Source organism: Limulus polyphemus, unplaced genomic scaffold (genome assembly GCF_000517525.1).
Source record: "Limulus polyphemus unplaced genomic scaffold, Limulus_polyphemus-2.1.2 Scaffold572, whole genome shotgun sequence".
Classification (NCBI taxonomy): domain Eukaryota; kingdom Metazoa; phylum Arthropoda; class Merostomata; order Xiphosura; family Limulidae; genus Limulus; species Limulus polyphemus.
In genome coordinates, this window is record NW_013666182.1 from 422,276 (window position 1) to 437,038 (window position 14,763).

Here is a 14,763-nt window from a genome sequence, read left to right on the forward strand (position 1 = left end):
TTTAACTCATACCAATGATACGTGTTTGAAAATGTAGTTAGCAAGCTATAATATTAAGCTATTACTGTATTGTATAATATTAAGCTATAACTTGCATTACTGAAATGCTATGGCATTACACTTTATGAAATGCACTTGTCTTATTACCAAATAAAGCCATTAAAACTATTCGAGTTTTGTACTATATTGTTTTTTTATAGTGTAACATTTTATGCTGTAATATGTGAATTTGAATCAGCTTTTTGTGAAAATAAATAATCAACAAAATTCCAAATTAGTAAATACACTTTATTAGTCCTTAACAGTACAGTTTTTAATAGAATTTTCTTGATCGCTCATAACATAAAGCATGTTAGAAAAAAAAATCTTTGTAATCTCTCTTTGAGAATTTACAGATTCTAAATATTCTTAAAAAAAAAGGCTATTTTTTCCTTAAATAATTTAAGCAAAGTTTTATGTGGTAATATTATTAGTAACAGAGATATACTGTATCATTGAACTTTTACATTTTGGTGAACAAATATTTTTATTTAAGTTACAATATTCCTAAGAACATTCTATTGGTCCTAAATATTGACATTGATATTTCATTGGATCTTTTATGAAGCAGATTAAGAACTTAAGAACAAATTTTAAAATTTAACTTAGTAATTGTATTTGGTAAAAACAACTGGAAAAAAATAAACCAATACAAATTCTTATATCTTTATAAAAATAAACATAAAACATTTAAATTATTCTGAGAGTGAGTGTTGTATTGATGTTACAAGATACAAAAAAAAATTGTGTCCTATTCTTGAGCATTCATAGGCAGCATGACTAGATTTCATATACTCAAGTTGTTATAACACTTAACTAACTTACATGATGAGCCAGCAGTAAACATTCTCATAACACTTAACTAACTTACATGATGAGCCAGCAGTAAACATTCTCAGTACAGTAGTGAAAAACGTCACAGTTCTTCAAAACTACCATTTCTGTAAACAAAATATGCAGTTTAAAACTATCAAAAGAAAATGTAGCAGTCACAGTTGAACTTAAGTAGTTTTAAAACAAGACAAAATCATCATTACATATAAAGTATGAATGGCAGCATAATGTAAGAACAGAAGCAGATACTTGCTTTCATTGTTTTTTACAGCAAAAATGTTTTTGTTTTCATTAAGGTTTTTAAATGTTTACAAGATAAACCTATGTGTACAATAATTAGTTTGTAAGCCAAGTAAAGCTGGACATTATATAAAATGCACTGTTACTGTTGTGAAATTTAAACCAATTTAAGTGATAAAAAAATCCTGTCTGGTAAAACAAGGTCTTGCAAGTGACTTCATATGAAAAGCACAAAAATTTATATTACACTAAAGACTGACACACGAGAAAAGTTAAACAATAGATACATATATTAATATACTAAATTAAGACCAAAAAAATGTTTACAACAAACCAGTCTACTACTTTTCCATAGAAGACCACACAGACAAACCATTAATAGAACTTCAACATTACCAAAAAAAAAAGAGATACCTGATTATTAAAATAATACATTAAACACAATTGCTTTGTGGTTGTCAAGTATAGGACATTAATATGTTGCAAGGTTCTTTTCAGGTACAGACAGTAACATAAATCAGTGAAGTACCGTAGGAATAAAAACAAACAAACTATTCACTCATATATACATATATCATAGCATATAAAAAAAACATGGTCCACAAATCAATAATGACCAGATGGCCTAACCTTTGTTTTCTGACATGTATCTTCACTTGTAGAATCTTGTTAATTTTAAACTTCAGAAAGGTACGGATACACAGATTCTATTTCAACTGTTCTTTACATCTAAACTTCATTGCTTGCAACATGAAGCTATCATGTTGAACAGCATAATTCTGCAATACTATAATTGTGTTAAATGAACAAGTTTAACAACGTTTGAAAGATAATATACAGATAATACACAATTATTAAACAGTTTTATACATTTTTTTTTCTAAAAAGAAAAAAATACATAGATTTGAAAATGATAAAAGTGAAGATGCTAATAACAAATGTATGCACTTAATAAAATTAAATTACAATGTACAGTAGATTTTTATCTTACTATCAAAAATCTTTTGATGAAAAAGTTAAATGTAATTAATAGAGAATACTAGATCTTTTTAATTGTTTAAACTAATCACATCTCTCTAACTAGTAATTTACAACTTATAATTAACTTAAGATGGTAGATTTGAGAAATTATTGTTTAAACAAATAACGTTTTCTATGTAAACTGACCATCTTTATCTCTTTTATACACACATTAAAAGAAATCCAGAGGACTAGGTTAAAATTCTGGATTCAGCAAAGTATCAGAACAATACAATTACTGTTTTTATGATACTGAGTAAGGGAAGAAGGAATATGTTAAACCATAAACTTGCAGTTATTAAAAATTGGACTAGAAACATACAATAAGGACAAAATTATTGTTCCTTTACATAACCAAACCTGGTTTCTATCCACTTCAACTTCAAAAACCAACTATGAAAAGCACTTGTCTTTTCATAGTTTGTTTTTACATACAATGTACACAATGATACAATATAAGTACACATATGGCTGAAGCACCAAATGAAAAAAAAAAGTGCACTTAAAATATGTATTTTGTTACTTTAGCAGGTAAAAATACTACAGATATTCTATACAAATACTACTTTCATTAAATCATGAAATAAAAATCTCCATTACTGAGCTCTTCAACTTGAAGTAAAGTATACGAATTAATTTATGAATCTTGGCATACTCTCTAATAGAAACTTTGGTGCTTAATGTTCATCATTCAGTACAAACACGATTATCAACACATAATCGGTAAAGAAACACTGCTATTATACAACACATAGTACTAGAGTGTATGTGTATAAATGCACTATCACAAAGTAAAGGATTCAAAACACCTTAATGACATAATCAACTCCTTGTTTTGATGGGTCTAATATTTCACAATGCTAAACTAATGGTATGTTTAAGTAAGAGATACCATGAAAAGTCTATAATTTATCCTGATTGTTCTTAGATACATTTATTTCAGTATTTTAACAACTTCCAGTTTTGTTATTGGATAATTTTTATGAAAGAAGAGTTTTACATGCTTTCATACTTTTAACATCTCTTTATATCGGTCTAACCATGGAACTTATGGCTTTTTACATCTCTTTATAGTGGTCTAACCATGGAACTTATGGCCACAGATCTCACAGGATTAAGATATTGTATCATAAAAAACCCAAAAAAAACACACTTTTATGGACTGTGATTTAGTCCTATCTTCAAACGTATGCAAACAGCAATCAATACTATCGTATCATGTACAGCCAGATGTCACATGTCCCAAGAATTTTTGTGTGATTATTTTGCTGACCATTGAATTAATAAATATTAAATTTAAATAATTCACATAGAAAAAAAAATCCACACACTAGCATGTGCAAATGTAGGAATAACACGAGCATTATACTGAAAAGACAATTATAATTGTAAGTGTTATGTTCTTTCTATGCACTTCTGAAGTATGCATTCGGGCCTTCCGTTCAAGTAGCAAGCAAACACTCATTAGCAGCAAGATCACAATCTAGATATTTTTAGTAATCTATTAATCAATAGAGAGTACATACACGTGCAAATCGCAGTGTTCCTTTAAGTAAATTTGAACTCCTAGGCAAAAGTAAAACAAAAAAAAGATACAAAATAACACATTTAATAAAGGTATAATTTCTACAAATATTAAATCTATTAGCTATGAAAGTAAAAAAAAAAAGCTAAAACAAGCTGTATGATAGTTTTGAAAAAATATGCATTTAAACTAAATGAAAATGACTGAAAGTGTTGATGGATACTATTGTTTGTAGGAACGATGGTCACCTGAATAAATAAAAAAGGGAAACGCTAGTCATTATTTTATCCTGATAACGATGACTCCAAATGTTTTACACCCATAAATAATAATTACAAAGTGTTTACATGTTTTATTTTCAAATAAAAAAACAAACAAAAAATTGCAATCTTGCCATTTTTTGATTAAATAGCCAAAAAACGTTTTAGACATTGATGCACTAAGAATTAGCAAATAAATATATAAAATATGTGCCAATTCATGGCATATTATTTTTATTTGTTATGTAATGTGGTTTTCTCCCTGTGGACCAGTCTGTGAGGATTTTGCATAAGTGGAAATAACAGAATTATCTGTGCTTAGTGATGACCTCTCAGATGACTCTACTGAGTAAAGGTCAAGGTCAGTTTCTCCAAAGTCTTCTAAAGATCCTTCTTTGATTGCTCTATGTTTTGTTGGCTCATCTGAACATTTGTTTTCTGTAACAGCCTTATTACTTAAGCTTCTATCCTTTTCGGCGTGTTCTCCAGAAGTCTTGGTACAAAGTTGTCTACTTCTGACACTATCTACTACATCTAGTAGGTTTTTAGCATCTACAGCAAGGACGTGGGCAGCAGATAACATTCCTTTACGAAACTCTGCATCAAGTGTTGTTCGGCTATACTTGTGGGCCTGCTTCATAGCATGAATCAAATTTTCCATGTCTTTACTTAGAACTCGATGAGCCATCGTTACCTGGAAGATGAACAATTTGTAATAAAATAGATACATCAGTAAAAAGATCTTGTAAAGTAACTAATGTTTAGCAATTATCAGTATAAACATATAATCTTTACCTAAAGGCTATGGCAATTTGTAATAAAATAGATACAATGATTTCATCAGTAAAAAGATCTTGTAAAGAAACTAATGTTTAGCAGTTGCTTCAGTATAAACATATCTTCACCTAATGGCTATGGCAATTTGTAATAAAATAGATACAATGATTTCATCAGTAAAAAGATCTTGTAAAGAAACTAATGTTTAGCAGTTGTTTCAGTATAAACATATCTTCACCTAATGGCTATGGCAATTTGTAATAAAATAGATACAATGATTTCATCAGTAAAAAAGATCTTGTAAAGAAACTAATGTTTAGCAGTTGCTTCAGTATAAACATATCTTCACCTAATGGCTATGCAATTTGTAATAAAATAGATACAATGATTTCATCAGTAAAAAGATCTTGTAAAGAAACTAATGTTTAGCAGTTGCTTCAGTATAAACATATCTTCACCTAAAGGCTATGTCAATTTATAATAAAATTAAATAATTTAATTGAATTTAAATGTTATTAATTTTAATAACATTAAATTAATTAATTTAATTTAATTTAATTTAAATTTAAAATTCTTAATTGAATAGTAGTATAAAAGTTAAAACAACTTTTTCAAATAACAAAATTAGTCTTTGGAATTTCTACCCATATTATTAGGTAATCATTGAAATTCTACTGAAGATCTGACAGACTTAAGAATACTTGACTATTTTCCAAATTACAATAAATATGAATAACTCTGTTAAGAGTAATGCCTCTGGTAAGCATCAGAAAGGAAGACTAGACAAGATTATCATACCACAGTTGCATGTAAGACATGAAACCAGTAAGCCTGGACACATAGATGACTCATTAAAACTGTGCAAACAGAAAGAAGACTAGACAAGATCATCATAGTACAGTTGCATGTAAGCCATGAAACCATTAAGCCTGAACAAACACACACAAATGATTATTAAACCTGTGCAAACAGAAAGAAGACTAGATAAGATTATCATACCACAGTTGCACTTAAGACATGAAACCAGTAAGTCCGAAAAATTGCAACACTTACATCTTTTCGTGATGACGAGGGAAAGGTTGGGAAAAACTGATCCACACTTCGCAGTAAATTCTTGAGTTCTTTTCCCACATTCTAGAAACAAGATTTATTTTTATAGGACAGTCAGACATAACAGTGCTGATTTAGTAAAATTTTTACTGCTAGAGAGAGAACTGTGAAATAATTTTTGAATTCCTTATTTTTGTTACAATAACTTATCAAAACTTAAGAAATAATAATTTTCTACAAGGAATATATAAATGAAAGACCTATTTGTGTTTTAAAAATTATAATATATTTTTTAATCACTGAAAGTAAAAGCTAAGTTCTATGCTGATATGAACTGAAAGAAAAACTGTATGTGATCAAACCCTAAAGGTTTGGTTTATTTTACAAATAATTTTTCTACATTCCTTTTTTTTTATGAGCACAAAGTGTAATATATTAATCTTCTATAAAAGTTTGGTTTATTTTTTTATTTTACAGATAATTTTTCTACATTCCTTTTGTTATTAGCACAAAGTATGAAATATTAATCTTTGCTAAAAGTTTGGTTTATTTTTCTATTTCAAAGATAATTTTTCTACATTCCTTTTTTTTATGAGCACAAAGTGTGATGTATTAATCTTTGCAAAAAGTTTGGTTTATTTTTCTACTTCAAAGATAATTTTTCTACATTCCTTTTTTTTATAAGCACAAAGTATGATATATTAATCTTTGCTAAAAGTTTGGTTTATTTTTATATTTTAAAAATAATTTTTCTACATTCGTTTTTTTATGAGCACAAAGTATGATATATTAATCTTCTCTAGAAGTTTGGTTTATTTTTTTATTTTACAGATAATTTTTCTACATTCCTTTTTTTTTTATGAGTACAAAGTATGATATATTAATCTTTGCTAAAAGTTTGGTTTATTTTTTTATTTTACAGATACTTTTTCTACATTCCTTTTTTATGAGCACAAAGTATGATATATTATCTTTGCTAAAAGTTTGGTTTATTTCTCTACTTCAAAGATAATTTTTCTACATTCCTTTTTTTTTAAGAGCACAAAGTGTGATGTATTAATCTTTGCTTTTTAACTTACGGTTTACTTATACGTTGCTTTAGACCTATTTTTTGTGTACCTTGTGTTCTGATGAGCACAAAGTGTGTTTAGTTTTTCTTCTCTCTTGGCAATGTTCGATTATAAAGGCATAGTTACTGACAAATTCACTGAATCATCCCTTATATGACTGGAAACTTACATAGAAACCTTGATTAACACACTTAAAGAACAAATTAAAAGGTATAATATTTTACTACAAAGTCAGATCCTTACTTTGACAAGTTCTAAGTACTTGGAAACCTTTTCCTGCTGAACGCCTTGTGCTAAACACATTACAGCATGAACCACTCGTGTGGTACATTCATAAACTTGATCTCCTGTTCTGTCAAGGTTCACATTCGTTGCTATTTCAAAGTTCTTTGTTTCATCCTATTGAACCAAACATGAAATCAGTAAAAAAAACAAAAAACAAATTTATACACATGAAGGATTCATAAATGATTAGCAAAATCTAAGAGGAATTAAGTGAACATGCAACAAATTAAATCACCACATACCAAATCATCTGCCACCATTACCTGTCACAAATTATGAATTTCTACTGAATTGTACAGTAACAGTTCTATAGTATGTGTAAACATTTTGTAACTTATATAATAACTTTCAACACAAATGGTTCTAAACAAATACATGTAGCTACATTTGTACAGAAATGACGGTTACTTGGAGATATTATGAATCTCTAAGTAACTTATATAATAACTTTCAACACAAATGGTTCTAACCAAATATATGTAGCTACATTTGTACAGAAATGACGGTTACTTGGAGATATTATGAATCTGTAAGTTTTGTATGAACTACATACCATAGAAACTAAGATCAATATAAACATAAATTGAAATATATTATATATACTGTGACAGATTAATAATCTAATATGGGAAGTATATAGTGTGCATAACACCTATGACATACTGGCACTGAAGATACTTTATGTACAATGTGGACACTGTTCAGTTTCTAAGTTGTACTGTAACTTGCTCGTGAAGGATAGGTGTCAATATTTGTCTTTTTAAATAGCTGATACACCTGACTGAGTGGGTTTGGCATATTTTACTCTTCACTGTAAATACATCAGTAATTACATTCACACACAGATTATCAACTGAAACTTTGTACACTGCAACACAGATTGCATCTCACATTTACAGCACTGGCCATTTAAAAATATACATACAATTGCTGTCCCATCATTACACATTGCTTCTTTAAAGAATAAGAATAAAACAGCTTAAAATTAACAATAAAGTAAAATATCAAGTACCTAATATTTAATAATGTACTATATTTACATTACTTTAATAAATCTACAGAATAAACTTATGTTTAAGCACTCCTTACCACCATTACAGACATAACAGATCCAGACTCTGCTGTTTCTTTTGATACTCTGGAATGTGGAGAACCAGATGAATCTGAATGACAAAATAAACAATGAACTGTAAGATATCAATAAAAAACTGACAAAAAAACAATAAGGTCAATGATGTAGCAGTATTTTTTACCTTCATAAATGAAATTAGTTCTCCAATGTAAGGGTCTTATTTTTTAAAACATTAACAGTTACAAGAGGTATATCAGTATTATGTATATTGATAGCAGTGAAGAAACATTTAGATAATATTATTTTGAAGTTTTTAGACACTATTCGTATAATTCAAAACCAAGTATTGGTAAACCATTCTTTATTTAAGTTCAAACATTTTATATGTTATTAAAAATTGACTTAATTCTAACGTGTAAAACACATTTTAAGATATAATAAGTCTCTATGAAATACTGATATTTCAGAAATAACAGTTTAAATATAATTGAATATTTTTAAGTTTTTACAAGTTATATAATGTTATTATTATTATATTTTTTATGTCAAATAAACAACCAGGCAATTCAAATGTTTGAAAAATTTCTTAAATTGAGAACCAATACACTGCTCACTGACCAGCATCAGAGACACCTGTTGCATAACTAGGAGAGCTGAGAGCTCCATCTGTGTCCCAACTATCAGTATCAGAGCCATGAGAACGTTCACTGCAGGATATCCGCTGCCTAGGGTACTGGAATGTGAAGACTACTTGTAAATTATTTCAATTCGTTTCTGTGAAATTTTTAACACCCACCAAATAGTTTCAATGGATATTCAAGAAAGTATTCCAACTTTTTTCAATATGTCTTTAATTTCTGTGTATTTTAGTAAGTTATACATATGTTTTGTACATTGAAAAGGTTAATAATGATAAACTTAATTGTTGGAAAACAAACTGTGAGATAAGAAGTATAGTAAATCTGCAAACTGTTAAACAAGAAAGATATATATATATATATATTATATATTGTGTATAGTTGAGTTTTTTAAAAGTTTGGACTTTAAAAATCTTCAAAACAAAGTTTTCTGATGTGATTACAGTTCTGATCATCAGTTGAATCTCATAATATATATTTTGTTCAAGTTCAAAGAAAGGGTTAGAGTTCAGTAACACGAAACATTAAAACATTTTACCTGTCCAGGTTTTTTGCTCTGGCTAGGAGAATCTGGATAAGTATCTACAGTGAAAGTATTAGCTGGAGAAGCAGCAGCAACATAAGACCAGGCAGGAGGGATGTTGTCAAGATTCTCCCGAAACAGATCTGCTAACACTTCTGGATTTTGAGCTACAATGTAGGTTGAAGGTGCCACGGATCCTGGGGATGTTTCACTACTCATCTTTCTTGGAGACTAAAGAATACAAATATGTTTAAATGTACAGTGCAACTATACGGAAGTAAGACAGAGTTTATCTGTGATATTTTTTTTTGTTGCTAAGCAAAAAGCCACACAATGGGCCATCTATGATGTGCCCACTACAGGTCTTGGAACTTGGTTTTTAACATAAACCTGTACACTTACCTCTTATGAGATCATGCATACTCTAAATAACATATTTGTATACAGGTATCTGTTTTATAATTTTCTATTTTGAACCCTAAATCTGCATTAATTAAATAAAAGATATAAGGAAGAAATATTTTTTTTTGTTGGGTTCAGTAAAGCCAGAAAAAGAAATAACTTAGTCATAAGATTTCTTAATCTTACAAAAAATGTATCCCAGTATTCTCGTGAAAAGAACTGCAATTTGTACAAAGCATAATGATATAAGTGATTCCATAGAAGTCATTCAAATGTGGGTACAAAAAATCAAAGAAAAACAACTTTTGAACTGTTATAATAATATTGATATTAAGTATGTTAATGAATTATAATCATAAAATCAAATCTCGTATTTTTGACTTAAAATTATAGAAGTTTGATGCAGTTTTGAGTCTTATAAAATATAAAAAATTATACCCTTGATGACGATTCATCTGATCCCGAAGAACCTAAAAATAAGAAGAAAAAATTTGGAAAAATCATTTTCATAATTTGTTTCTAGAAAACCTGAAATACAATAGAGTTTGTGAAGTAATTAGTAGACTGATTTTATTCATTCCCAAAATATAAGAAACAAAAACCTGGAAAAAATTAGTTAAACATCTTTATTCATGAAATTTGAAATATAATGGAGTTTGTGACGTAAATTTATTTAACCTCAAAATTTTAATATTGCGAAACTTGTAAACAAAAACTGACTTATCCTGTTACTATATACCTAAACCATTATCTAATAAAAGCCTATGTATGTCTGCTTATAGCAGGCAAACTGTGGACTGAGGGTCACCAAACATAACATGTATCCTTAAGGCCCCTGGGGGAGTGACATGGGAGGGTTAGTGTTCAGATCTAAGGGCCCATGTCTTCCTTATGCATGGAACAGGTATGACTGATAGTCGATCAATAACAGGATTACATATGTTACTTTATTCTAAGATCTATTTTCTTCATGTCTTTAGATAAAACACAGAACACATACATTAAAAGATACTTTCTTGATTATTTCAATAGTTCCTTACCCCATGATAAAGCCTGTATCTTCCTGTTATCTCTTCTTTTTGCTTCTTCTTGTTGCTTCTGTTCTTCCCCAAGGTTTTCACTTAAAATGGAGGGAAAAAAAATTCAGTGCTGGGCATAACAATGGTACAAAAACATTATTTTCATGTTGTAATTATATATATACAAATATATATAAATAATTGCAAGATAACACGTTAAGAAGTCTATTTTCCACAGGGGAATCAAATATTAAGCTTCCTATTATAAAATGAAAAAAGTTTTAAACTAATGTGTCTCATTAGTGGTTAGTATGTATGTATGATGATTTTGTACCCCCTTACAGTGTATAATAATAATAATAAGGAACATAAAAAAGTGTCCACCAATAATAAGGAATGGGTGTGAAATGATAAAAATAAAAACAGGTGTTCAATAATAAAAACAATTAAAAGAAGAAATCTTTTATCTTAAAAAAAAGCCACTATCTTGCATATAACTATTGTATTATGATGTCCAACTTTTTGATTTTCTGGTCTTAACTTGTTAATGGGTTACATTTTTATCAATGCAAGTTCGGTGTTATTAATAATTAACACTGAAGAGTGGACTGAAAAATTAAATACTGATGATAATAAGTTGGAAAAAAAGATCTATGGTAGTATAGAAGTATCTAAATAATTAAAAATATGTCATTAGCAATGTAGAGGATTTAAAAAACTCAACTGGGAAACAGAATTTACCATAATATATGTTTGATGTATTGAAAACTGGGTCTGGCAGAAGGTTCATAAGCCCAACATTTAGACATCAGGCTGTACAAGTGAGGTGGACAGTTAGGTGGGAGGGGTAGCCTTTCTCCATTCTCTATTTTTCGAATAACATCACTGTTTTTTATTCCTTGGAATGGCTTCACTCCCATCATCAGGATTTCCCACATGCAAACTCCTGAAGAAAATATACAAAATACAGACTCAAACATTTAAAAAATGCTAATATTAATTCTAGATTAAAATTAAATAATTTTTTTGTAAAACTGAATCATTGACCTCTAATAATTTGTTAGCTATTTATCAATTAAATATATCTAAAAAGAAACATTTAATATAAAGAAAATGCAGAGAATTAAATTTAAACCTGGATAAGAAATTCTAACAAAATATATTTTAACTTCTGAGGAAGTAACTTTGACTAACAAAATTACCTGGATCAATTTTATCATTTTTAATTTTTGTAGGATATTTACAAAAATGCTACATGTATTGTACTTGAACTACAAAATACATGTGACATAAAGCCTTGAATTTTTACATTACATTTTACATTCAAAGAGTTTTGTTCTAAACATACTTGTAAAAAAAGGTTTATCAGTTTTGGTTTTACAATGCTGAGGTTGTGAATAATAACAATTTCTTTGAAACATGGTTTTGGTGATTTTTTTATTCCAGAGTGATTTATTTTAATCCATTTGTGGTCTGGGAATGCTCTGATTATGAATACAAACCTATGTATTTAACATTTTATTACTACAAACACACACTCCACACTTGGAGACATCTATCTAAGCTACAGTCATTCCTCTTTGGATGTAGCTCTCTGTCAGATCATCCAGTATTTCCTATTCTTAGCATACCATGTTCATCTGATCACTACTTCTGCCACTATATCGTCCCTCCATCTTCTCTTTTGTCTTTCCTTAGATCTTTTCCCTGTCCTAAGTTGCTATTCCATTGTTCTTAATGTCCACCTATTATCAGAATACCTTGCTACATACCCAGCCCATTTACATTTAGTCCTTAGAATGAACCTTACTGAACCTATTATTTTTATTTTTCTTATTCTGTCTTTGGAGACATAGATTCACTGTTAGAGTGATGGCCAAATCAATTTTTTGAGTCAAACAAGAGTTGGTAGTGGATGCTCTTGACTAGATGCATTCACTCTAGTCTATCAGTTTAAATTTAGATATGACAATGTTACAAGGATGAGGATGACGTTGTAACGTCGAAACATGTAGAGTTGTCAACTTTTTGAAGGCCATAGATAGGCCTAAATAAAATGTTTTTAATTGTGTACCAGTTTAACGTTGAATATTATTTATGATCTTCATATTCAGATGGCCATTGCAAATTTCTTCAGGTGGTTCTGACATAAGGTAGACCAGTGTTTCTCAACCGAAGTGCCTCAGGCTTCTTCCAAAGATGTTTCAAAATTTTAGCAAAATGTTATTATCTCTATGAACCTTCCCTTCCTGGCTACACTTCTGTTATCTAGGTCATAAAACATTAGGGGTGCCGTGGAAATTGTAGACTTTGTACAGGGGTGTCTTGAGTAATAAAGGGTAGAGAAATACTGAAGTAGATGCTCTAAATTCTGACTAGTAAATAATTGTTTACTTCGTATCTCTCTTTGTATTTATTAAAGTTGGTAATATCAGAACATTACACTTGTATTCTAAACCAGAACATTTTGCCTGTATTCTGAACCAGAACATTTTGCTTATATTATGAACCAGAACATTTTGTTTATATTCTGAACCAGAACATTTTGCTTATATTATGAACCAGAACATTTTGCTTGTATTCTGAACCAAACATTTTGCTTATATTATGAACCAGAACATTTTGCTTGTATTCTGAAACTCTTGTTGATGAAAGTATTAAAATGTTTCACTGAAGAATCCAAAGATTAAAATATCAGAAGAAACTGGAGATTTTCACTAATACACAAAAAAGTTTTTCTTACTTTAGTTCCACATTATAAAGGTATGTCATTCCTTCATTTTTCTCACAAACTAATTTCTAATCCTTTCATACAATATGATTGTATTTCCTGATTTTGGACCTCATCACTAAAGTATAGCTCCTTCACTTCTAATGCAAAATTAGTTTATCCTTTCAAAGACCAGATGTTCCTTTACCAAACATCCAAACATCACTGGCTGTTGTGAAACGCTGAAAGTTGATGGATTCTGGAGCCATCCATTTGATAGGAAGTTTTCCTTTACTAGCTTTGTAGTAATGGTCCTCAATCCAGCGTGACAAGCCGAAATCAGCAAGTTTGATACAGTCATGTGATGTCACGAGGACATTCCTGGCAGCTATGTCTCTAAAGAACCACGAAAACAGTTATTTAAGTTAAAAACCAAAAAAAAATAAATATTTCCAATTTTACTGCTTGCAAAATATGGGCTTTTGAAAAAGTTTAAAGACAGCATAACTATGTGAAATCCTTAAAAACAATTCAAAACCAAACTTTTTTTAGTACTTCCTATTCTTTATTAAATTCTAAATAAATCACTTGTCTTGAATAAGCTCCTCCTCTATATTTGTATTTCTGGTAAAACAAACATATATAATTGACCTGTTCAAACCAACTTATTTCACTCCTCTAGACACTATATCATATTCAGTATAACTTCCACAGGACATCGAAAACCAACAATAAATGAACAATGTCTTCCTATGGAAAGTTTCTACAATGAAATATTTAAATTTTCTCATATTAAAAGGACAATCTAAAAATGAAGATATGCTCAATATTGTGTGATGATTATTAATATTACATTTACTAATTTCACACTAAATGTTTAAAACTAAAAAATATGCTTAAAGTAACAAAGTTTAAACTATCCTAGAAATCTACAAGTGAACAGCCTCAAAAGTTATACATTACACAGGACCTCGAATTTAAACTTCATAAAAGTTGTTTTGGTTTTAATAACGGATTCTTCTTTTCCACAATCCAGCTACACAGATTTTGAAAATAATATTCATTTTTTTATTCCAAAATATACATAATACGCTTTTTTGACGACTTCTGTAATGTTTTGCCTTTGTTTCTTTACAACAAATTTTCCACAAATATAACAGAATATGTTTGGGTTATTTACATAACCTCTTGTTGCCATAGTGATGAATAAATATTATTGAAATGAAAAAACTAATGTCAAAGTGCACACACACATACAAATAAATATATATATATATATATATATATATATATATATAT

General features: G+C 29.0%; 1 protein-coding gene across 1 annotated transcript in view; it reads right to left on the reverse strand.

Annotated features, from left to right (window-relative positions):
• Positions 1–270: 270 nt before the first annotated feature.
• The window catches only part of LOC106459183 (focal adhesion kinase 1-like), a 69,207-nt gene continuing 54,714 nt past the window's right edge, over positions 271–14,763 (reverse strand). The window contains 11 exon segments of the mRNA XM_022385619.1: positions 271–4,612; positions 5,749–5,829; positions 7,059–7,214; positions 8,190–8,263; positions 8,791–8,905; positions 9,349–9,564; positions 10,174–10,205; positions 10,776–10,855; positions 11,496–11,700; positions 13,673–13,925; positions 14,020–14,051. Coding sequence (XP_022241327.1) covers positions 4,160–4,612; positions 5,749–5,829; positions 7,059–7,214; positions 8,190–8,263; positions 8,791–8,905; positions 9,349–9,564; positions 10,174–10,205; positions 10,776–10,855; positions 11,496–11,700; positions 13,673–13,925; positions 14,020–14,051 — 1,697 coding nt within the window. The 3' untranslated portion in view covers positions 271–4,159.